The sequence below is a fragment of the Panulirus ornatus genome, chromosome 48 (genome assembly GCF_036320965.1).
Source record: "Panulirus ornatus isolate Po-2019 chromosome 48, ASM3632096v1, whole genome shotgun sequence".
Taxonomy (NCBI): Eukaryota; Metazoa; Arthropoda; class Malacostraca; order Decapoda; family Palinuridae; genus Panulirus; species Panulirus ornatus.
This window is the reverse complement of record NC_092271.1, coordinates 20,337,567-20,364,456: the sequence shown is the minus strand read 5'-3', so window position 1 is coordinate 20,364,456 and position 26,890 is coordinate 20,337,567. Positions and strand designations below refer to the sequence as shown.

General features: G+C 38.5%; 1 protein-coding gene across 1 annotated transcript in view; it reads left to right on the top strand.

The window, feature by feature from the left end:
- Nucleotides 1–3,458: 3,458 nt before the first annotated feature.
- LOC139763811 (spliceosome-associated protein CWC27 homolog) overlaps nt 3,459–26,890 on the top strand; it is a 28,208-nt gene continuing 4,776 nt past the window's right edge. The window contains exons 1-8 of the mRNA XM_071690082.1: nt 3,459–3,930; nt 6,367–6,576; nt 12,036–12,236; nt 14,572–14,711; nt 17,797–17,970; nt 21,823–21,942; nt 24,601–24,750; nt 26,455–26,619. Coding sequence (XP_071546183.1) covers nt 3,676–3,930; nt 6,367–6,576; nt 12,036–12,236; nt 14,572–14,711; nt 17,797–17,970; nt 21,823–21,942; nt 24,601–24,750; nt 26,455–26,619 — 1,415 coding nt within the window. The 5' untranslated portion in view covers nt 3,459–3,675. The remainder of the gene's footprint in view (nt 3,931–6,366; nt 6,577–12,035; nt 12,237–14,571; nt 14,712–17,796; nt 17,971–21,822; nt 21,943–24,600; nt 24,751–26,454; nt 26,620–26,890) is intronic.

The following is a 26,890-nucleotide window of genomic DNA, read 5'->3' as shown; positions in this document are numbered from 1 at the left end:
GACGACGCGGGTACCACCAGGAGGACCAGTACGTGTAGTAGTAGTAGTCGGACTCGAAGTCCGCCGTGATGTAGGCCACGGCGTACATGCCGCAGATGCAGACGCAGGCGTAGATCTCCCTGTTATCGTACCCAGTGTAGCCGTAGAAGGCGACGCAGATGGTGCACAGGATGCAGTTCATCCCCATCAGCATGTTCTCCATGGAGGTGGACTGGTACTCCTCCTCCCTCTGCCTCTTGCAGGAATGACAGCAAGTATCGGAATTTAGAGAATACATGAAGGAAATATTGTTTTGTAATGCGCAACGAAGACTTAAGAATCCACGTAAGCTGAGTCATTCGTTGATGCGTTGGCCGGTGACCTGGTTGTTGACGTCTTCCGAGGGAACTGCGTGTCTCACGCCGCCCCGCCCCAGCGTGGAACGAGATACGTCCATAAAGCATCTCCGAATTGGTTACTTTAGTCATGATAAATGACGTAGAGGGTCATCGGCGTAATAGGTCATCACAAATGTATAACATTAAGAACTAATATAACCGCCATTAAACGATTCCCTACAGGTGTTCCACCAATGTTGGTCGTTTGAGATAACATCCAGAGCCATCACGGTGTCCTTCACAGTCACTTGCCAGAATCTCGTCGTAAGTTCACTCTCTCTGCCACTTGATCTCCTCTTCCTTTTGAATAGGGTCCCCTGTTACTACAAAGAGAATGGGTATACAAACGGCAACAGAAAATGGATTTCAGCGTATCCTCAAGTCTCTTACGTAAGAAAGGATTCGTTTCCTTCAGCTTTTCGGAGTAAAAATTAATAGAAATATGTGGCTATAGTAACGATAAGAATATAGAATACATTATGAGTATGACTTTAAACTGTGTAAGGTGTGTTTTACCGAAGAAAGCTTGATGTTCAGGAATGAAACATGCTGTTTAGATTGAGAAGAAATGCTATAACAAAAGATCTTGTAAAAACAATAGAACAGATTAATGATCCTTAAAACCTATGGGGGGATGGGGGTATACAAAGACCAAATCAATACGAAAGCCAAGCCAGCTGAAGTAAGTACTGTTGTAAATTAATCATCTTCGAGAATGATAATATGAGAACCGGTATTAAATGAATGTGCACATCCACTAGAGCGCCAAGTTCACTACAGTCACACACGGGGCCCACCTGTGCCAGAAATGGTACATATTAGACCAGGTTATTGTCATTGACCAAAGCCCGTGTGTGTGTGTAGGAGTTTATATAGGAGTAAAGACGTGGTTCACATATACAAGTTTCGAAAGACGGGCTAACACGAGCGTGCAATTCTCTGCCCGTATCACACACACACACACACACACACACACACACACACACACATAGTAATAACACACCTTAAATCTCAGCTCCACACTGTATACCATCCCCTCATCACCTTCCCATCTATCACCCAACTTCTCCATCGTTTGAAAATACATTACTGGTCTTCACACCTCTTCCTTTGTAATGTCATCCCCGCCCCTGTTCCACATCCTCCTAACACCTGATCCTACGTCTTTAATTCACAATCATGTCTGCATCGTATTTCCCCTCTACCTCTGACTAACTACTCCCTCATGTCGCAAGTGTGCGACGTATCTCTCTCTTGTAAGAAAGAGTTTGGCAGAGGTGGAACTCCCAACTCCCGAGCGTACAGGCAATATAGGAGGTTATACCCTTGCTCCTCTTCTTATGAAGGTGGATGGAAGTAGATAAGATAGATGGATGGACTTGATGAATAGACAGATAAGCTTCATGATGCATCTCATACTTGCCGTCCAGGTCTTCGCCAGATCTCTGAAAAGAATTTCACGTACGGTTTCTTGCGTGTGTGTGTGTTTCAACTGGCTAGTCCACGTTACGGTAAAAACAAAGTAGACCATTGCGAGGAGTGGGAGGGAGAAATGTAATCAATGGGAGAGGCAAATATATTTATTGGTGGAGGAAAATATAATCACTGGATGAGGAAAATGTAATCAATGGTGAAGGATAACATAATCAGTGGATGTGAAGAACATGATCAGTTGAGGAAGGAAATGCAATCAATGGGAGAGGAAAATATAATCGTCCAATAAGAAAAGAATCCAGAGCGAGACCAGGTTTTGAACGAAGTAAATAAATGTATGGAGAGAGGAGGAAAATAAAATAAAAAAAGTAATTCCCATTATATAATCAACTTACCCAGAGGCAGATTCCACTGACACATGAATGTTGTCGTTAGTGACCTGCCAAGTGGTCAACCTAGCTGAGGAGACCTAGACCCAGGGAATGACACTTGACCTGTTCTTTAACCTTACCCTCAAGATGTCCAGGGTCAGAGGCCAGGCAATCCATCCTACTGAAGGATGGCATATCTCTGCTAACCAGGTTCAGCAAACAGCTGATTCACCAATTAGGGTCATAACGATGCAGAGTGACCTCCGTGCAGAACGACTATGGCTTCGAGCGAAAGATGTGTCGTAAATAGAGGACAGTAAAGCAGTAAACATAGGCAAGTATCCATCATGAGATCAAAGTTTCTACCATTTTGCTCCCTGACCTTGATTTGGATTGTCAAGATTTCAGTAAAATCTGGTAATTGTTCTGAGTAAAGTATTTGAAATGTTTTGTAAATGAATTGAAGACACAATTGAAGATATACATGTCTTTTTAAAGGCACTATGTTTTACTATATTTTTCATGTATGAGTACAATATTTTTCGTCTTCTTTCCGATGAATAATGGAAAATGACAATAGAATGCTGGCAAAATTTCATGCATGGTGCAAACTTTTAAATGTGTCTTGAAAGAAAAATGGTCGTGGAAAGAAGTGGAAAAGAAAGACAACATTATGTCTACATTTTCTCAGAATCATTAATAGCATTTTAAGTCCGAACGAAAATATATTTGGACGAAAACAGTTATTGTTAAGTTGCATGTTTCAATAGAAAGAATTAAAAAAGAGATCGAAAACAGTTTATTCTTATTTGTCAGTTACATTTCTATCTACGAAGATTTAAAAACAAGAAAAAAATATTTTTAATTCTTAGAATTTTTTGTTCTCAAGTGAACGTGTCTCGGACTGCCACTCAAATACTTGAAATACAGGAGAGTTATGTCTACCAACAAACCTTCCCGGGACAATGGGCACGACAGTGAAATATGGAGGAATCACGTGAAAGCAGACGTCTAACAAATTTAAAAAAAAAATGACCAATATACCAAATATAAGGCCAGCAGCACATGGCCAATTCCTCGTTGGTAGACTTTGTTATGAACGTTACCATGCTGGGAACTAAGCGACTACCATATTTGTACATATTACAATTGTTACGTTTAGAGATGCGGTAATACTGTTTATTCATAATTATAAAGAGAGAATGAGATCCGTAAGAATTTTACAACATAGTTCTCTCTGTAGGAAGAGATGATAATGCCAAAGATATAGTATGATTATAGAGTTATTGGGTAATATTACCGTGTCGGACACCCACCTGATTGGGAATTAAAATTGTGTTTTTCCGATGATTTTTGAAGTTTGAAATGATTATGACCTTCATTTCTACTGCAAATCACTACATTGAGAGAAATTCCTCCCCATTAACCAATGATGATGGAGGACCTCCCCAGTGGGGTCCTGTTTCAAAAATCGCGAAAAGTAGTGACTTACGATGGAAATGAAAGTTGGAATCGTTCAAAAGACATCAAATACAATCGAGTATATTATTTCAACCAAACCAAACCACAGAATTTTCAGGATGTCCAACACGGTAATAATACCCGTTATTGGCCGTTGTTATGATTCTTGCCCCGGGAGGAACTTGTACCTTCTGTATGTAAACAAACAATTGGCTTTTCCCGTTCTTGAGTCAACTTATTTTCAAATGAGTAATATATATATACAGGAACCGGCTACCGAGGGAAAGGTAAATTTGAGTTTTCTTCTGTCATATCTTCCTCCTTGTACATTTCGGCCGGTTTCACAGCACCCTTGATTTCTTTCGAGTCTTAATGAATGACAGGTCGGATCCTGTGAATTATATACCCCAAAAATTTGTACATACATTTTGCTTTGCGACAGTTGTTCACATGATTTAAGTTCATGCGTATGGTGGTAAAGTCTCAGCTTAGGGGCACCACGAAACTATGGTTCCAGTTCTAGGAAACATCGAACTACCATTGGGGTGTCCTGTTATGACTGTGTTACTGGTGGAGAGTTTTACACTCGTGTTGCCCCGTCTCTTGACCTCTTATTAGTTTACTATGTCTGTGCTCCTGAGTATATATGCAAACACACACACCCCAACCTAAACTAAGCACCCATTTATAGTGTAATCCCTAGCGGAAGATGAAAACCTGGTTTGGGTATAGATAGGATACCACACCTAGGATTCGAACCCATGCGGGTCCAACCCTGGGTTGGCCCATGCTGTTTCATGGTCAAAAATGCTAACTGTTGCACCATGAAGGTCCATGAAGATGAGGCAATGTTTATGCTTAGTCGTACCACTTTGACAACTCCGGAATCAATAAGAATTTCATATGGAATGTAAGATTTTAATATGGAGAGTAGATTTAGCCTAATGTAGCATTACTGGTATATTTTTGAATTAATCCACATAGATTGATAAATTCATAGTGGGTTGGGGTTTGAAGATAATTGGAAATGTGGGGTTTATTACTGTTAAAATGAGTGAGACTTATAGAAATCAACAAAACATATATATTACATCAATGAATAATTTACTCGACATATCTGGTGAATTTTAATAGTACCAGTACATTATCTGTTGTTGCAAAACTTGTTGGTTGCTGTCAAACTATTCAAGATTGTGTCATGACATGCATTCTACACAATCACCTAAGAGACTTCTCAAAATATTAACAACATTAAGATGCTGCCATAATTATTATCATAAAAAGTTGAAGACTTTGTATATGCCATATCGTTTCAGATGTATTTCCTTATCAAGTCTCCATTCCACGTGCATTATTTTGTATGCATGTGTGATAGCTATATTTTGGTGTTGAGGAGAACCAGTGATTCAGGTTTTGCACCAATTGCCATGAAATGTTAACAGACAGATGATTATTGGTGGTGGCTTCAGTGCTCAGCCTCCCCAGGGGTTATTCCATGCAATCCCCAGAAGTACATAACATGATAGCAGTACTTGTTGTATTATTAGTGTTGGATATTTAGTGATTTCTTAGTGTAACTGGAGTGTTGTATTTAGATTTTTTGGCATGCAATTGATTCTGTATGCAAAGTATAGCTTTCAAAATCATTAATAATAGTCAGCAAGAATAACATTAATTCACGTAGCACCTACATACTTCTCAGTGTCCCAGCCAGTTGTCAGGAGCCCAATTTGTTGCACAGTAGTTCAACAGATGTTAACATGTATGGACATGTGGCAGGGATTTAGAGGATGAGAAAAGATGCCTGCATGTCACTTCCGGGGGGAAATTTTATTAGTGTCTTTGAAATGTGCCGCCTCTTCACACGTAATTGATATGAATATCAGGGTGGGGATGCCTGCTTGCCCCACCTAAAGGGATGCGATAAGGGTATTGTGAAGGTCATCTCTTTCAACCTTTAAAGGACAAGGCAAAAGCCAATTTTATCGAGGGTTTAGTGAAGATTGAATGGTAGTGAAGGTGAGGGCCAGGCTAAAAATCATTAGTGTTAAGGGTTTAGTGAAGATGAGGAGGTAGTGAGGATAAGGATGCCGTGAAGATGGCCTTTTGCCTGACCCATATGGGTCAAATCAGAGTCCAGTGCTTTTGAGGATGCAGAAAAGTGCTCTTATCAATAATGAAGCACTGAAAACCTACTCCTCGGTTGACCTGTTCTCACCACACACACACACGCACACACACAGGTAGCCTCACCTTTATTTACAACCTGTGGTCCTACCCAATGGAAATAACCAGCTTCCTGAGTGCTGCAGGAGCTTCATAGAATGGACTCTTAGGGCAGTAAGGTAAGGGAAGGTAAGGTGAAGATGCATTAGTCAAGGGTGAAGAGAAAATGCTTTTTTCATAGTTGAATATGTATTTTTTAGGGTAAAGTAAGCTTATATTTTTAACCTTTAAGTCTCTTTTCCAGACTCTACCTTTCTATGGCAGAAAAAGCAAGCATGTAGAAAATGAAAAACACTCACATGCATTCACATATAAATACATGCATTTGCAGTTTCAGTTTTAAATATATTACTTAATCCACATTTCAAAATGCATATGTATTGTACAGTACTGAATTATTTCAATAACCAAGATGCTGTATATTTCATGGTATTATTTTATATTGCACTCTTTATAAGGTTTTTACCTAATACTTGTGGTGGCTCTGTATTTTTCAGGTGCTGCTTGTTACAAGTGCTGGAGACTTTGATATTGAATTATGGTCCAGAGAAGCACCCAGAGCATGCCGAAATTTTGTACAGTTGTGTATGGAAGGTTACTACGATGGCATATTATTTCATCGAGTCATTCCAGGCTTCATTGTTCAGGGCGGTGATCCAACTGGAACTGGAGAGGGTGGAGAATCGATATATGGCAAACCATTCAGAGTAAGTATTTGATTTTACTTTAATAATGTTTTCAAACATTTCATCTCAAACGAAGTCACCCCATCCTTTAAATTTTTGTCTAAGGCTCATGCCTCGCATTCATATAACACTGACAGAACTGCTTTGCCATCAGACGTACCTATCTTTACCCTAAAGGACAGTGACCTCTCCTTTTCCACACATTCTTCAGTGCCCCAAAACCTTTGTCCCCTCACCAACCCTGTGACTCACTTCAGTTCCCATGGTTCCATTTGCTGTCATACCCTTTCCTAGGTATCTAACACACTTCACTTCCTCCAAGTTCTATATGTTCAGATTCACTCCAATTGAGCTCTATATTTTCACTGTTGTACCAAATAACCATGCTTTTATTTACATTTACTCTCAACTTTTTCCTTTCTCACACACCTAAACTCAGAAACCAGGTTCTGCAGTTTCTTATGAATCTGCCACCAGCACCATATCATCAGTAAACAACTGACTCTCCTCCAAGTTCTCTCTACCTTCAACAGACTGCATACCTGCTTCTCTTTCCAAGACCCTTGCATTCCCCCCCTCCATGATTCTCAGCCCTTTTTTCTCAGACTTTTGCAGTACTCCTTGGAAGTATCCCAGGTTTTGGAAAGTCACAGTAATGTATTCAAACTACTATTTTCTGTGTTGCTAAGGTCCCTAAGGGAAAAGCCAGTGATAACTTCTGATGTAGTTTTGTCACCATGTGGTGGTAAAGCATGTATGATTTTTTTTTTCTGAAAACCAAACCCAAATGTTTGTCCTCCTAATTAGTATATCTAGGAATGGAATATGCCTATCCTCCTCTATTTCTGTGCTATATTGTGCTTTTGCCTATGTGCTGTTCAGCATCCTAAGTTTATATTATGTTATTTTCTTTAGAAATCATGATCATTACATCATCAATGTATCTCATCCATGCTGAATTCCTGCTTATTATTGCTATGGTAATGCAATGTACTGGATTTATTCAATTTACTTTCAGCCTACAGGAATAGAAACAGCACAACAGAATACCAATTAGGTCACCATTGAATGAAGTGTGTCTTGCATGGTTATGGAAATGTTGGAAGAAAAGGCATACCTCAGTGTGATAGGTAGGGATTCAACATGGTTGAGATACATGGACAATGGATTTGTCATGATTCCTTAAGAAACCAGAGTAGAAAATAACATGGAAGCCAGACAGCATACACACAAGAACACAAACATAGTTTGTCATAGAAATAGAGGAGGAAGGGTTTATTTTATTTCTGGATATGTTAACTAAGAAGACAGAGAGTGGGTCGCAGTTTTTGGTATACATAAAACACTCTATCCAAAATTATTGATGCATCTTTTATCCACACATAGTGATAAAACTAATTCAGGAATGAATATTGGCTTCTTCCTCAGAGTTATAAGGGTATGCAAGAAGAAGTTAGAAACAAGTGTGAAAACATTGCTGTAACTTTTCAAAATTTGGGACACACAGGGCCAAAATTTGACTGTTTTCCTCAGGGTGGTGGGTGGTTGTATAAGGTATCAGTGCCCAACAAATAGGGCATTGCCCAAATTCTATAGGTGTCACCTTTATAGACATTATTAAGAGTAATTAGAATTTGATACTCAGAAAATGGCCCATCTTCGTGCCCAATTGCCTGACATCGTATTTACCAACAACTCAGAAATATTTCCCAACGAGAATCCTACTTTTGATGTTAGGGGTTATTGGATCACAAAGCCAATGTAAGATTACTCGGAACCTAGAATGCTATGGTGGGGCACACTCACAAGGAGAACATTTACCAAGTTGGGAAGAAGCCAAGGTAATTTACAAGGTAATCAATAAGCAATTGAGATAATTTTTGGAAACTTTGCACATTGAAAGATAAGAAACAAATAATTTATCATTATAGACTTGTTAGTTGGGATGTGAGTTTGATATGAGAAAATTAGGTGGACCTGGAGTGTTTTAGATACCTGGGAGTGGACATAGCAACAAATGAGGTGGTTTGATTAAGTAATAAAAGGGTAAGAGAGAAGTTAGGTAATAAGAAGAGTGTAGCTGAGAGAGCTGAAGAGGGTGTGCTCACGTTATTAGGACATATAGAGAGAATAAGTGAGGAGAGGTTGACAAAGATGATATATGTGTTAAAAGTGGAGGGGAAAAGAATGGGGAAACCAAACAAGATGTAAGGTTGATGTGAAAAACATTTTGAGTGGTTGAGACCTAAACATGCAGGAAGGTGGGGAGAGTGCACATTCTTTAAAGCAAACACCTTATACACACATCCTCTCACATCCAAAACTTCATTGTTCTTCCCCAGTCTGATATATTTTTTTTACATACAACTTCCATACAATTTATGTGGTACACTCAACAAGCATATACCCCTGTAGTAAGAGCACTCACCTTTGTTCCCCTTACTGCCTTTATGATAGGCACTGTACATGCATTCTGCCTGTCCTCGGACACCTCATGTGATTCATCTGTACATTGAAAATCAAAACTAACCAGTCAGCAATAGTTACCCCCTTTTTCAAAAATTCAACTGCCATACAATCCACTTCATCCACCTTTCTGCATTTCATTTTGTGTAAGGCTTTCACCATTTTTTCTCTTCACTAAACAACTTTCCATGACTCTCTCACTTCACATACCTCCCATAACCAAAAACCATACATCTGCAACCCTATCATCAAACACGTTCACCAGTCCTTCAAAATGCTCATTCCATCTCATCCCCACCTTATCACTACCTGTTCCTTTTCACCATTTGCCTTATTCACTGATATTCCCATATGTGAAGGTGCTGAATGTTTTGGTTGCAAGGCAGCCAGTGATTGTTCTGATTGCACCTTTTTATGTGATAGGCATCCTTGTTCTTTGATGATTGTTGCATATATCTCTTCACGGTGAAGTGACGGTTCTGTATTTGTGCATGTGTAGGCGTTTATGTATATACATGTGTGTGTGTGGGTGAGTTGGGCCATTCTTTCGTCTGTTTCTTTGCGCTGCCTCGCTAAAGCGGGAGACAGCAACTAAGTATAATGATAATGATATTATAATTTATTTATTTTCTATTTATTATACTTTGTCTCAGTCTCCTGCATTAGCAAGGTAGCACAAGGAAACGGAGGAAAGAATGGCCCAACCCACCCACATACACATGTATATACATAAACGCCCACACACACACACATATATACATACCTATACATTTCAATGTATACATACATATACATACATAGACATAGACGCATATGTACACATGTACATATTCATACTTGCTGCCTTCATCCATTTCTGTCCCCACCCTGCCACATACATATATATATATAGGATTGGCAGAATGCTTGCATAGTACCATTGTACAAAGGCAAAGGGGATCAAAGTGAGTGCTCAAATTACAGAGGTATAAGTTTGTTGAGTATTCCTGGGAAATTATATGGGAGGGTATTGATTGAGAGGGTGAAGGCATGTACAGAGCATCAGATTGGGGAAGAGTAGTGTGATTTCAGAAATGGTAGAGGATGTGTGGATCAGGTGTTTGCTTTGAAGAATGTATGTGAGAAATACTTAGAAAAGCAAATGGATTTGTATGTAGCATTTATGGATCTGGAGAAGGCATATGATAGAGTTGATAGAGATGCACTGTGGAAGGTACTAAGAATATATGGTGTGGGGGCAAGTTGTTAGAAGCAGTGAAAAGTTCTTATCGAGGATGTAAGGCATGTGTACATGTAGGAAGAGAGGAAAATGATTGGTTCTTAGTGAGTGTAGGTTTGTGGCAGGGGTGTGTGATGTCTCCATGGTTGTTTAATTTGTTTATGGATGGGGTTGTTAGGGAGGTGAATTCAAAGTTTTGGAAAGAGGGGCAAGTATGCAGTCTGTTGTGGATGAGAGAGCTTGGGAAGTGAGTCAGTTGTGGATGAGAGAGCTTGGGAAGTGAGTCAGTTGTGGATGAGAGAGCTTGGGAAGTGAGTCAGTTGTTGTTTGCTGATGATACAGTGCTGGTGGCTGATTTGTGTGAGAAACTGCAGAAGCTGGTGACTGAGTTTGGTAAATTGTGTGAAAGAAAAAAGCTGAGAGTAAATGTGAATAAGAGCAAGGTTATTAGGTACAGTAGGGTTGAGGGACAAGTCAGTTGGGAGGTAAGTTTGAATGGAGAAAAACTGGAGGAAGTGAAGTGTTTTAGATATCTGGGAGTGGATTTGGCAGCGGATGGAACTATGGAAGCAGAAGTGAATCATAGGGTGGGGGAGGGGGCGAAAGTTCTGGGAGCATTGAAGAATGTGTGGAAATCGAGAACATTATCTCGGAAAGCAAAAATGGGTATGTTTGAAGGAATAGTGGTTCCAACAATGTTATATGGTTGCGAGGCGTGGGCTATGGATAGAGTTGTGCGGGGGAGGGTGGATGTGCTGGAAATAAGATGTTTGTGGACAATATGTGGTGTGAGGTGGTTTGATCGAGTAAGTAATAATAGGGTAAGAGAGATGTGTGGTAATAAAAAGAGTGTGGTTGAGAGAGCAGAAGAGGGTGTTTTGAAATGGTTTGGTCACATGGAGAGAATGAGTGAGGAAAGATTGACCAAGAGGATATACGTGTCTGAGGTGGAGGGAACGAGGAGAAGTGGGAGACCAAATTGGAGGTGGAAAGATGGAGTGAAAAAGATTTTGAATGATCGGAGCCTGAACATGCAGGAGGGTGAAAGGCATGCAAGGAATAGAGTGAATTGGAACGATGTGGTATACCGGGGTCGATGTGCTGTCAATGGATTGAACAAGGGCATGTGAAGCATCTGGGGTAAACCATGTAAAGTTCTGTGGTGCCTGGATGTGGAAAGGGAGCTGTGGTTTCGATGCATTATTACATGACAGCTAGAGACTGAATGTGAACGAATGTGGCCTTTGTCGTCTTTTCCCAGTGCTACCTCATGCACATGCGGGGGAAGGGGGTTGTCATTTCATGTGTGGCGGGTTCTGTGTATGTATATATATGTATACGTTGAGATGTATAGGTATGTATATGCGCGTGTCTGGACATGTATGTATATACATGTATATGTGGGTGGGTTGGGCCATTCTTTCATCGTTTTCCTTGTGCTACCTCACTAATGCGGCAGACAGCGCCAAAGTTAATAAATAAATAAATGAATAAATAAAATGAAAAGATTTTTAAATTTTTTGTGATATAGAATTAATTATGCCCTGAAAGGTTTAAGAGATTGGACCCCAGGAGCATAGAACTCCCTCTTTGTACTGTTTAATTAGGTAACTAAATGTAAAGACAAATTCAAGTCATATGGTGTGTTTATGGTTCATCTAAACCTTTCAGAAACCAGCTAAGGACATTGGAAGAACATTATACCTTTTCAGCATGAAATGATAGAGATCTTATTCAAGATTGTCATTAATTTTTATTAAGTTCTGTGTCATAACAGAATTTTTTTCTTAAACAGGATGAATTTCACACACGCCTGCGCTTTGTTAGAAGAGGGCTGGTTGCCATGGCCAATGCAGGACCTCATGACAATGGCTCACAGTTTTTCTTCACCCTGGGTCAGACTCCAGAGCTACAGAACAAACACACAGTATTCGGCAAAATTACTGGAAATACGATTTACAACTTGCCTCGATTTGAAGAAGGAGTTATAGGAAAGGTTAGTTTCTTATTGAAATTATTATTCATTTGCAATAGGAATTGTTTATGTACTCACACACACACACACACACACACACACACACACATAAGTACATGGCATAAACTAAGGTGTGTGTGTGTGTGTGTGTGCACTTACATACATAGGAGTAAAGACGTGATACATACAAGGTTAAGAGGCAGGGTGATATGAGTGTAAATCTCTCTCCCTGTAACACACAGATAGTAATCACACACACACACACACACACACACACACACACACACACACAATGAGCCTCCTCAAAATGGATGGAGGTCACAAGTAAAGTGCCCCAGGGCTCTGTTTTGGGAATGTTACTCTTCTTGATATATGTGAATGACTTGCCTGATGGTATGGACTCTTACCTGAATATGTTTGCAGATGATGTAAAAATCATGAGGGAAATGAAAAATGAGGATGATCACATCAGCTTACAAGGGAATCTAAAAATGGTTGATGATATTCAGTCCAAACAAAAGTAAAGTAATAAGGATGGGACAAAGTGAAAGAAGGCCTAAATGTGATTATTATGTATTAGAAAATAAGCTTCAGGATTGTATGTGTGAGACAGACTTATGAGTCAATATCAGTCCCACCTTAGGAGAATAGTAAATGAGGATAAGGAAATATTTAGCAAACTGTTCATGTCCTACACAAGGCCAAACTTAGAATATGCTTTTCAAGTTTGGTCACTGCATTGAAAGAGGCTAATAGAGAATGTCCACAGAAGGGCTACAAAGATGGTACCAAAATTAAGAAAGCTAAATTGCAGGGAAAGGCTATTGGCTTTAAATTTGCCCAGCTTGGAAGAGTTACACAGATACATATCCCAAACAGACCCAAGTTCCATGTGAGGTGGTCTGACCTAAACACTACAGAAATAGATACAGTCCTCTTAAAAGCTGTATAAGAAAAGCATAGCAAAGTGAAGACTTTCTCTTCACCCTCCATTCCCTCCAGCAACATGCCAGATGGAAAACAAGTAAAGCAAATACCTTGCAGAACTAATATCCTGAGGGAAATTTTGATAGGAAAGTCAGGAGATAGAATGAATGTGAATGTGTCAGAGATAGAATGAACGTGAATATGTCATGCATTCCATCACCAAAAGCATGCATCTCTTCACTTTTTGTTCTAAAGTAAGGATGAACTCTGAGCTCCAGCCTCACAACTTACCATGTCTATATTAATCATGTTCCCTTAAAGTAGGTGACACAGGTTAATCATTGTTGGTAAATTACTGCAGCATGGCTTGAGATCAGTGGTTGAGAAGTTCGCATGATATAACTTTGTGTTATGATGACTGATTATAAGAATTATCCATACCTGAAAGTGACAGGTGATGATCAAACCTAATTTTAAACATATTAACAATGTTACTCCCACACTTCAATTATGTGTGCCCAGCTGCTGATAATATGAACAGCATTAGTGGCCATTTCTGTAGAGGGAATAAGGAGATATATTAGAGATGTGGTCTTTATGGTGTTTTAGGCAAGTATATGGCAAATTGTTGTAAATAAACACACTGGTTAATTACACAAACTAGTAAGAAACACCAAGCAACACCTGTGCATTTTTACCTGGGTATCCTACCCAGGCCTGCCTTCCCCTCTCTTTTTTCTAAAAACCTTTCTTTGTACCGTGCATGACCTCTTTTAAGTTATGCCTGTGATTTGTTAATTCTGAGCTGATATGTGGCTGGGAGGAGTTGGTCAATGACGTCATCTGTATGGTAGTCCCTGATTGGCCAAAGGTGAGCCTGATAAAAGTGAGCTGCTGCTTTCATGAGTGAGTGGGTAAAGAAGGGTAGGAAAGGCTAGCATTTCTTCACTGGAAAGACTGAGTTGACTGGAAAGTCCTAACCTTTATTGTCTAGTAGAATTTCATAGAGAATCTCTTGCTCATGGGACACTGCCTCAGAAAAGAAAAGGTTTTTCAATTTTCAGAACTTACACTTTGTGAATGACTTATTTCAGATGTGCCCAGCTTACGTAAACTTACATTTTGTGTATGACTTATGTAAGATATGCCCAGCTTAACCTTCTCTCACTGCAATTGTCATATTTCTATTGCAAATGTGCTACATCCACATTTCTTAAATTGTACTTATTGACCACTTCAGCAGATTTAATCCATCTCCCCAGTATTCTGTAGGATGCCTGTACATGAAATCATAAGGAAGTTCAATATAGTTCTGACATTTTTTTATCTTTTACTTGAAATGTCAATTCATATGACTACAGTGTATATGTTTTCTTTCAGGAGAACAGGCTCAAACATTACCTACACACTGTTGATGTTGTATTTCCAGGATGACAGACCTGAGTACCCACACAAGATAATCAGGACAGAGGTGTTGAATAATCCATTTCCTGATATAGTTCCTCGAGTAAATATTGAAAATGAAATACCCAAAGAAGAACGAAAGAAGAAGAAGAAGAAGGGAACTAAGTATGTTTACAAGATGGTGGTATACTATTGTTTGCCTCAGGTAGACATATTAGTGATGTTTGTTCTTGTTTAGTGATCTAATGGACATCACAAGTAGTTTGTTGGATAACATTAAAGGTTGTAAGTTTTTGTATAACAACTTATCCTTTGCTCGGGCTTATCGTAAGTCCAAGTAGGCTTAATTCAGTCTCAAGAGTTCATTAGTTATGGAGACTCTTTTGGTGTGGCCACCCCCTTGAGAGAATTCCTGAAGGGAACAGGCATCAGAGATGTAGATTAGATGGATAGTTATGTAGATAGAACTCACTCTCTTTAAGTACAGAACATGTTATCTTTAGGTACAGATGCAAAAATCTTCCTTTGCTTAGGTGGATGGAATAGGTACAACTGTGAAAATCTTCCTTTGCTTAGGTGGATAAGACCATTTATGTAGTCATATTTGTTTTTTATCCAGGTTTTCTCCCATGTTTTACGTAGGAAGTTAGCCTCCAATTTGTTTTTTTAGTTTTCATTTTATGATACTGTGAAATTGGTAGGCTTATCAGTAGTACATGCCAGTTAGAATAAGGCCTTGATTTCACAGAATTTGAGCTTTTCATCATTTCCATTTCTACTAGAAATTATCCCATCCTCTTGCCAGTACACATCATGGGATGAAGCTTTCCTAAAAGTTCTCAGCTTCTTCCAGTAGCAAATAGAATTATTGATAGTGATAATACTGATGATAACATTACTGTAATAATGATGATAGTCTGTGATTATTTGTGATTGGATTTTATGCAAGAGTATACATTTATACCAGTTTTATAGTTTTTGCGGCCAATTTTGGTTATTTGTGGACTACAAAAAACATGCATAACCTCTTGTGAAGCTTCCACAATTATCTGTTTTCGAGCATTATGCTCATATACCATAGAATCGTTACTCACAGTGAGAGTACCATCTGGATATGTTTATGGTGCATTATATATTGAGCTATATTAACAATGGGGATATAAAAAAGATCAAGTGTTGGTTCTGGTGAATCATAGAAGAATCACACTGTGTTGGCAGTAGAAGAGAAAGCAAAGCTAGAAGTATTGAAAATGTGTAAATGTATGTGGATGCAACAAAGATGTAAAGAGAGAGGAGGTATGGGTTGTATGTTTGAGGAAAAAACCTGGATCTTCTGGCTCTTAATGAAACAGTGCTTAAGGGTAAAGAGGAAGAATGATTTGGAAATGTTTTTGGCATAAAGTCAGAGGTTGGTGAGAGGACAAGAGCTAAGGAAGAAATAGCACTACTCCAGAAGCAGGAGGTGTGGGATTGTGAGATAATGTAAGGAAGCAAATTCTAGACTGATGTGGATGAGAATGAAAGTGGATGTTGAGAGATGTGTTATTTTTTAGTGCTTATGCATCTGGCCATGAGAAGAAAGATCATGAGTGGCAATTGTGTTGTTAGCAGCTAAGTGAGTTGTTCAGCAGTTTTCATGCAAGAAACTGAGTATCAGGGATGGCTGATTTGAATGGAACAGTGAGTAGTGTGGCAGTTGAGGGTATGATTAGGGGGCATGGGGTATTGAGTATTATGAATGGAAACTATGAATACTTCATGCTGTTGTGTGCTGATAAAGTACTGGTGATTGGGAATACCTGGCTCAAAAGAGGGACATACACAAGTATATGTATATGAGTAGGAAAGATGGTTAGCAGGCATTAATGGATTACATGTTAATTGATAGGTGTTTAAAAGAGAGACTTTTGGATGCAAATGTGCTTAGAGGGATAGCTAGTGGGATGTCTGATCACTATCTTGTGGAGATGAGGATGAAGATTTGTCCAGGTTTTCAGAAAAGAAGGAACGGTATTGGTGAGAAGAGAGTGGTGAAATAAGTGAGCTTGGGAAAGAGACTTGTGGAAAGAAATACCAGGAGAAATTGAGTATAGAATGGCAAAAGGTGAGAGCAAATGAAGCAAGGAATGGGAGGAATTTAGGGAAGCATTATCAGCATGTGCAAGAGATGCATGTGGCATGCATAAGGTGAAAGGTTGGCATGTTGAAATAGGAAGTGAGTGGTGGGATGAAAAGGTCAAGTTGCTAGTTTTGGACAGTGGTTACAGAGGAGTGCAAGTGATTGGGGGATGTGTAAATAGAAAGCAACAGGATATCAAGAGGAAGGTGCAAGGGTTAATGATAAAAAAGAGAGCAAATGAGAGTTAGGGTGAGTGAGTACCAAATAACTATAGGGAGAATAAGATGTTTTGGAAGGACATTAACAGTGTGCAGAAAAAAAAGAGAAAAAATGGGAACATCAGTGAATGGGGCAAATGGAGAAGTGGTAACAGGTAGTGGTAAGTGAGGAGATGGAGTGAGTAATTTGAAGGACTGTTGAATATATTTGACCAGGGTATGTTCTTTTTGGACATAGGAAGAAGATGAGGGAAGAAATACTGACTTACAGAATGTGCATATCCGAATTGAAGTGAGGAAAGAGGGACCAAGTAGAAAAGGGAAAGATGTAGTGAAGGAGGCATTGGGGCATCAGAGTATGAATATCCAGGAGAATAAGGCATACATGAGGTAGAATGATCTGAAGATGTGATATATCAGCCTGCTATCAGTAGACTGATCCAGTGCATTTGATATAAAAAAGGTAAACCATGGAAAAGCCTGTTAGGCTTATCTGTTGACTGAATGCCAGCAACCCATATGGAGATGAAAAAAAAAATGAGCAAAGCTGACAGGCTTCTCTATCTTCTGCTAATGTTTTAATCAATCTTTCTCCCATAGACATGACTGCCATACATCTCATATACACTTTTCTTATTGTACATAAATACGTTTCTAGGTTTTCCATGAGCTCATATTAATTTGCACTTCAAAGTGATGACACCTATTTCTTGCAAAGTTCCCATTTTACGAAATAATTGCAATTATTAATGGTTCCAGGAAAGTTTTGTCAAGTATTCATGTAGCATGTGAGCAAGGCCTTTTCAAAATGTTATGGAGGGACTCTGCATATTCTTGCTGATTTTAGACTGAGCACATATGATATATAAAAAGAAACAGAAAAACATCATATTATCCTAATTATTCTTTACAGAAACTTTAAGCTCCTGTCATTTGGTGATGAGGCTGAGGAGGAAGAAGAAGAGGTACTTGCAGCTACCAAGAATTTCACTACAAAAGGAAATTCTGCCCATGACATTGCCAAGGATCCAACTCTTTCTGCAAGCACTGGGAAAGCTGGAAATAATGGTATTGACTCACTAGAAAGGTTAGTTTAGTTGATGAAAGAGCATTTTGCACCTTTGTATTGAGAAACAGGATATTACGTTTGTCTTCAATATTTTGCAAGGCCTAAATGAAAGGCTTTAGCATAAATTCTTTTTCATACTGTTAATACTCATCTCTTAAAAATGCTAATCCCTAATCATTTTGATATTAGCTGAAGTTAACCTTAATGTGATGTCACCATCTAACCTTGAAAGCTTCTTGAAAATTACACTGCAGATAAACCAATTACCACACCACCTTAATGCTAGTTCAGGGTGGATAATCCAGGCTCCTTAATGCTAGTTCAGGGTGGATAATCCAGGCTTTAATGTTGTACACTGTCATCTTAAGGTTTTTAGTGTTATTCGCATAAAAATAACCATAATGAGTCATATAATTTGTGAAAGCCACCTAAAATATGTGCATGAAGAAAAAAGTATATAACTATTTCTGATTACTGAATGCCAAAATTTTACCAAAAGGAGGTTATATGCCAAACTATCCCAGGGGATAGGGGAGAAAGAATACTTCCCACATATTCCCTGCATGTCACAGAAGGCAACTAAAAGGGGAGGGAGCAGGGGGCTGGAAATCCTCCCATCTCATTTTTAATTTTCCAAAAGAAGGAACAGAGAAGGAGGCCAAGTGAGGATTTCCCTCAAAGGCTCTGTCCTCTGTTCTATACGCTACCTCGCGAATACGGGAAATGGCGAATAGTATGAAAAAAGAGATATATATATTTTTTATTATACTATGTCACTGTCTCCTGCATTAGTGAGGGAACGTAAGGAAACAGACAAAAGAATGGTCCAACCCACCCACATACACTTGTATATACATACACATCCATACACGCACATATACATACCTATACATTTTAACGTATACATATATATATATATGTATATATATATATATACATACACAGACATATACATATATACACATGCACATAATTCATACTTGCTGCCTTTATTCATTCCCGTCACCACCCCGCCACCCATGAAATAGCATCCCCCCTCCCCCAGTGAGGTAGCGCTAGGAAAGGACAAAAGGCCACATTCGTTCACTCTCAGTCTCTAGCTGTCATATATGTAATGCACCGAAACCATTTTGATATCAGGGCAGAAGAGGGGGCTATGGTCATGGGTGCACTGATTAGTGTGTTAGAGGTCAAAGACTGTTAGGGTTTAGATGGGTATGTCACTGGACTGAACCAGGCTTATGAAGCAACTACACAGAAAGTGTGTAGGGCATGGTTGTGGATAGGGGGCTATGGTTTCAATGAATTTCATATAACAACTAGAGAATGGATATGAGCAAAGGAGGCCTTTCTTCGTCTGTTCCTGGTCCTACCTCACAAACACAGAAAATGGCAAACAATTAGTAAAGAAGATAAGAAAAAAAATTCTTGACAGCCTTCTGTTGCTTGAATGATTTGTAGGTAAAGGTCAAAGTTAAGAGTGTTTCTCTGTGCATTTTTGATAAATGTTACTGTTGCAACTGTCTTAAACTGTGATGGGTCTCGACCCCTTAACACATCACCCAAGCTATGTCCTGAGATAATTTTTTGGGTAGATGCTGCTACCTCTAGGTAAAAGTCAAGTGACATTTCTGACAACACCACTCCCAAATTTATACTTGTCATGTTTCATTGAATAACTAGGTCAGGATCACCTGAAAGAGTCAACAAGCAATATATTATAAGATGCAACAAAGATACAAATTATGATCCAAACACCAAGATGTAACTATGGCAAACTAGCCACCAAAACATTTATCCTGATTAAACCTGAAATTTACATCTACTTATGAATATTGCTCTCTTTCCTTCTACAAGTAATGCCTGTACCTTTGTCCTTTGATATGATAATTAATCAAGGACAGATGACAGATGATATGAGTAGTACAACCTGATTATATAGAGAAATGGGTGTGCACAGCTAGCATTCAAGGAAGAGAGAGCAAATCTATGTTTCAGCAATTCAGCTCCTGCTCCCAAAATTATTGTACTAACATAACAAGCACTTCTTTATACAGAAACGTGATAATTATTATTTTACAATACTTTAATGATAATTTATATGACAAAGATGATGTTCTTTGAGATGATAAAAGAATAGAAGATTTACATCATTCTCCAAATCTAAAGGAGGAAATATAGTGTACATTGAGGGGTACTACACAAGACAAAAACATTTCTTTTAAAGGCCTGAAATAAAGAAATATGTAACACAATCAAGTGGAGAATATAAATGCTGACACTGAGCTGATCACTATTGAATTAACTGATGATGTGCATACCCAAGCTTTTTTATGCTACGGTACTATTGCTCCTATTAGAGAGTTTAATGTTTTAGGTAAATGATTTACTTGCATCAGAAACTCAGTGTGCATTTAGACATAAAGAGCACAAGAATCACGAGTGCTTCGTAAATTTCCTTTTTTTGACTCCCTTTTACTGTATCTAACATCAAAACAAAGATAGAAAATAGATAATTTTTAACCCAGTGAAGTTAAGCAGACATACATTGTATCATAATGCCCATAGTTTGACAGACATATGTCTTTTGGCACATGATGGCATATATACACTTGTAGAATGACCTTATAGTTTTTAAAAGGATCATTATAACCTGTTATGAAGCTCCTCCTGTATTAAAGTGTTTTGCAGGGGATAGCTCTGTTTTTCTTGATCTCATGAATGTATAGTACTGATTCAAGATACATATATGGCCATTCCTTACTTTTGATACAAGATTTTTGTATAGTAAACTTCAGTTTCTCATCTCATGAATTAACAGGTCTGGAGCACATCTATAAAATCTGTTGATTAACGCTGTCAGTTTTGTTTTGTAAATTCCACCAATCATTAAAATTATGATCAATGATACTTTCTCTCTTAGGTATATAAAACCTACACAAGTTAATGCTCTTTACATTGAAAGATCTCAGAACATGCAAAATGCAGTCTCACTCTACTCTCACATGCTCTGCTTCCATTATCTCTAAAACTTTCTCTACTACATTTTTGAATGCAGAAATCTTATATACACATGCTCCTCCCTTTTATTACCAACACTGTTATACCATGCACCTTACCAACTATTCTTCCAAAGTACTTTCACTTATTTTTAATCCCTGTACCTTTTTACAGTAGAACTTTTCCACATTTCCATATACGTTTTCAGGTCCAGTCCACAAGAGTGTCACCTCCATTCTGCACCACACCACTCACTACTCAAGCTATTCTCCTAGCTTTTCCATCTTTCAAAACTCTATTGCTACTCTTACCCTATCCTTTGTAATATCTTCCTCACCCATATACCAGTTTCTCTCTCACATTACCTTTTTCCCTATTTTACCAATAAACACACCTCTTTCACCATCACATCCAATCTCTAGTTTCTGTTGCTCCATCTGATACTGTTTCCCATTCTGCCTTTATCTGTCTTTTCGTGCTTTCACATTTCAACTTTTCTTCTTGTATGTCCTATACTTGCTGAGGTACTTTTTATTCTTTTCACTTATTTCTTATTTTCAGCAAAAGTTTATTTTCATGATATGCAGGCTAACTTGAAAAATACCAATGGAAATTTTTTGATTTTTTTTTTTTTTTTTTTTTTTTTTTTTTTTTTTTTTTTTTTTAAGCAACAATATTAGGCAAGATTGTGTATGCACTTTAGCTCAGTTTAGGGAAAGATATACATGAGATAGTTTGATGGATAATCAAAACACAAAACAACATACAATGCTTAAGAGATACATGTAAGTTTACTTATGATATTTTAATTTCATTCTACTTTGATCCATGAAATAATCTCAAGATTTTTCAAATATCTTAACTTTTCAGGATAAAGAAGAAATTACGGCATGAAGAGTCGCTGGATGCTGTTATAACTGAGAATGTATCAGAGGAAAAGAATATTGAACCTGTTGAGCAAGAATTAGATACAGAGAAAGCAGAAAAGCTGTAAGTGTATTTTATTTCTTCAGTCTTTAAGTTTTGTTGTAATATTAAGCAATTGCACATGTCACATGATCTTGGAGGAAAGTGAGTTTTGAAGAAAGATATTTTTTTCTCTCTGGGACTGATTACTTATGGTCCCTCGGGGTCAAAATCTTCTGTTCTCAAGCCTTTTGGTAAGGTTGAAGCTCTTTGCCCTTTGCTAGCTACTCATTAGGCAGTATTAGCATAACTCACTCTGGGTTTACCCTCTGCACACCTCTTCAAAAAGGCCATATACTGAGATTACTTATGATCCCTTAGGGTCAAAATCTTCTGTTCCCAAGCCTTTTGGTAGGGTTGAAGCTCTTTGCCCTTTGCTAGCTACCCATTAGGCAGTATTAGCATAGCTCACTCTGGGTTTGCCCTATGCACACCTCTTTAGAAAGGCTATAGTCGATTCTGCCTTGCTGACATCATGAGCTCTGACATACAGACTAGTTAGGATAACAAAATTAGTCTTTAAATCCATGAAGAAATAATCCTTGTAGATAGGGGTTTCAAACTGTCTGGGTGAACAAGGTGTACCTCTCAGTAATCTCTGATGTTCTCAAGGAAGTCTCTAAGAGAATTCATAAAGCATAAAGTATGATGGCCATCATTAGTAATTTTCCAAGCAGTAATCATAAAACTTATTTGTTTCCTTTTTTGCCAACAGCTCTGGATTAGGATTGATTTGAAGCTTATCCTTGTGATTATCAACACTGAGGAGATTTTTGTCTTGTCATGGCATGTATCTCACTTACTTTTCTCCCAGGACTGAGGGTTATCAAGAAGAGTTTCTTATGAGCAGTTGTTGAGGAGCTAGGCTGTCAGAAAATTACTTTGATCGCAGCATATTCAAGACTTTTGCCAATTACCATTTTAGCTGCACTTATGGGTTAGCTGGTCTCCTCAGGAAGAAGGACTTTAGAAAGCTTATCCCAAATAGTTTCCGATAATTTAATCCCAATTTTGATGTACTAGAGTTCCTGTAGTGCACTCCTGTATGTAGGAATAGTATTACTAACCCTGATTTTCTCTCCTAACCCTCCTTCCTTCTCTGCATTTCTAGTGGACCTGCTACATCCTCTTGTCACATGTGGCATCTTCAGTGTTTTGTCTTCTGACTGTACTCTGCTTTTCACCTTCTCTTCTTTGGATTTGTCACTTTTGAGGAATGTCCTACTGAATTCCATCATTCCTTTAAGATTCTTATCTGTTCTGAGTGATTCCTGGCCTGATAACTCCAGTCAAACATAATGATAACTGGTCACCCCCATATGTCTTGTTATAACCACCAATTCTTCTCCTTTTCTTTATTTCAGAAACAACATTTAGCTGTCCCACCCCGACCTAAACACCCTACATCTTCCACTCTGTCATCAAACGCGTTTAACAGTTCATCAAAATACTCTATCTCTTCCTCACTCCTTCGCTACCTGCTATCACTTTCCCTTTTGCTCCTTTCACCGATGTCCCCATTCATTGTCTTTCACACATTATTTACTTCCCTTCAAAACATCTTTTTATTCTTCTTAAAGTTCAGTGATACTCTCTCACCCCAACTCTCATTTGCCTTCTTTTTCAACACCTGCACCTTACTCTTGACCTCTTGCTGCTCTATTTTATACATCTCCCAATCATTTGCACTCCCTCCTTGTAAGTACTGTCCAATTGCCTCTCTTTTCTCTTTCATTATCAACTTTACATCTTCATTCAACCATTCACTATCCTTTCTAATCTGCCCACATCCAACCTTTTGCATGCCACATCCATCTCTTGTACATGCCATCACAGCTTCCCTAGATACCTCCCATTCCTCACCCACTACCCTCATTTCATTTGCTCTCACGTTTCACTATTCTTCACTCACTCTTTCCTGGTATTTCTTCACACAAGTCTCCTCTCCAAGCTCACTTACTCTCACCACTCTCTTCTCCCTGACATTGTCTCCTCTTTTTCAAAAACCTCTTCACCCTCACCCCCACAAAATAGCGATCAGACATCCCACCAGCTGCCCCTCTCTGAACATTTACATCCAGAAGTCTCTCTTTTACACTCATATCAATTAATACGTAACCTAATATTGCCCGTTGACCATCTCTCCTCCTTACGTATACTTGTGTATATCCTTTTTAACCAGGTATTCCCAATAACCAGTCCTTTTTCAGTGCACAACTCCTTAGGCTCTTCATCATTTCCATTCACAACCCTGATTACCCCATGCTCACTACCCCAATTATACGCTCAACTGCCACATTACTTAAATTTGCATTTAAATAACCCATCACTGATACTCAGTCTCACGTATCGAAACTGCTGATGCACTCACTCAATTCCTCCCAAAACACTTGATTCTCATGATCTTTCTTCTCATGGCCAGGTGCATAAGCACCAATAATTGATAACTCATGTCTCACCATCCACATACAGTTTTACCCACATCAATCTAGAATTTACTTTCTTACACTCTGTCACATGGCAGTTAGAGAATGGATGTGAGCAAATGAGGCCTTTTCTTCATGTGTTCTTGGTGCTTCTATGGGAGCCAGTGGACAATTTTGAAAGAAAGAACTTAGGTTTTTTTCTGTGTTAGTTATGTCTTTTTCTATGGAGCTTCATTTGATTGATATGTTATTTCAGGGCTGAGATTAAAGCTGAGATCAACCAAATCAAACAGTTATTGACAGGAAAAAAGCCAGAAATGGAGGTGGAAGTGGAAGTGAAGGAAGAGACTGAAGACCAGGACAATGAGAGTGAACCAGTCAAAGAATACAAGATGGAGAAAGCACGGTAAGTGTAAAGTCTGTGATTTCAGGTTATGATTTTTAGTGATACAAGTTCAAAAGAATCACCAAAACTCTCCCTAAGAAGTTTGTTATTTACTATTTATATTTGTGATTTGCAAAGGGCATTGATATGTATTTGTCATACTTAAAAAATTTTCACCATCAAAGGAAGCAAAATAGCAAGTAAGCTTCTGGTATCCCAACCCTTCTTTACCCTTCAAAGTTTGGCCTGGTTAATCCAAGTCAACAAAATTTACATTACAAGAGTTATATGTAAACTAAAAATTTTTGATAGAATTCAGTATATGCTCATGGAAGCATTAGATGTCTTTAGAAAGGTTAATTTAGATAGCTCTGTGCAGGACTGGGTAAGGTTAAGTAGAACATTCAACTAGAATGGTGTGATGTGCTTGTCACAGGATTGATGCATTAAATGATACAAATGGCGAACGAAAAAGTTTCAGGAATTTCAATAAAAGATTGTTGGTTTGAAAATAAGATTGATAACAGGTATGTTACCTATAGGTTATTAGTTACAAAATTTAAGTGTGATGACTTTAGAAAGACAATTATTTTCTTATATGCCATGCGCTGTTAGAAGGGAGGTAGATGTTAGTGATGCTATGGAGTATTTGAAAGGACAGTTAAGGAAATGTGTACTGAAATGGTTTAGACATTTCACTACATTCTTTTCAATCCTCTCATACATGCCTCTTACTACTACACTCCTTTCCTACTTTTTATTTTCTTATTTGATCAAATTTCCTCACAGCATGTGTTGTCCTCAGACTTTTCATATCCACCACATTCACCCTTTTCTATACTTTGTCATCAAAGACTTACACCTCACATCTCTGTATCACCAATGGGACTGCTATACCATCATACAAACTCATCTTTACCTTTACTGACAATAATCTCTTTCCACACATTCTTCTTTGTCCCTTGGACTCTTGCACCCTCACCCACCCTATGGCTTACTTCAGTTCTAATAGTTCCATTTGCTGCCATGTCCACGTCCAGGTAAATGAAATACTCCTTATCCTCCAACTTCTCGCCGTTTTAAACTCACACTCCAAGTAACATAATCTCTGACCTATGTTGCCGAAAAATGAATATGGAATGAATCACAGAGGTCAAGAATCCAGGCTGGAAATGAGCTATTTGAGAAGAGCATGTCATGTGACTAGATGGAATGGAGAAAAATATAAAAGGGTGTATGAGAGATGTGGTATGGCAGGGAATGCAAAGGGAGTGATTTATGGAGTGGTAGAATGGGTGAAACGTAATACTGCATGTGGAAAGAATGCCAGACTGGGAGTTTACAAGGAAAGTGTATGATAGGACAATTAAAGGGGTTGGTGTGAGTGGATGACCATCTGTGATATAGGCAAATAGGTTGGAGTAATACTGGAGGGAGAGAAATAGTGCAAAAATGTGTGGAATGATGTATGCGAGGGAGGCATGTAAGGACAGGGATAAGTGGAGACACTTTTGCCATGGCCATCCCTTAATTGGAGTTCCTAGAGATATAGTATAGTATGGTATAGTTGTGGGTGAGAGCCAAAAATATTTTGCTTTGTGTAGTTTCAAGTCAAGTTAGCCTTTTTACTGAAGATGTGACAGCTTCCAAGTGGTTGTAAAGTACATACATTATCAACTTTTCATAAAGAAATTTGGTAGTCACTCCGTTTCTCATCTTCATCAGGTATGAAGAAGAAAGAAAAAAGCTTCCAACCAAGGGTGCTTCACGGGAAGAACAAACATTAGCACTTTTGGAGAGATTTTCAGCTAAGGTGTCCAAAGTAATGTATGACAATTCATCTAGTGAAGAGGAAGGAGCTATTGAAGATGAAGAGAATGACGATGGATGGTGAGTAGACATGAACAGAGGTGCTTACTTTTTTTCCTCTTTCTCTCCTCTGCAGTTTGACCTGCACTCATAACAGATAGCAGCATGTTTATCTTGGGCCCCTCTTTCAGCCAGAGATTGCCATGGAAAAATTATCAACCTGCTCACTTCAAGTCACCAAACAACAGAATTTGCTTGAATTGCACATTGGCAAGAGATCTTTTACCAGACCAGCTTTTTCCATCCCTTGGATCAGTATTCTTTTTCTTTTACTCTGTGTACTATTACTGTT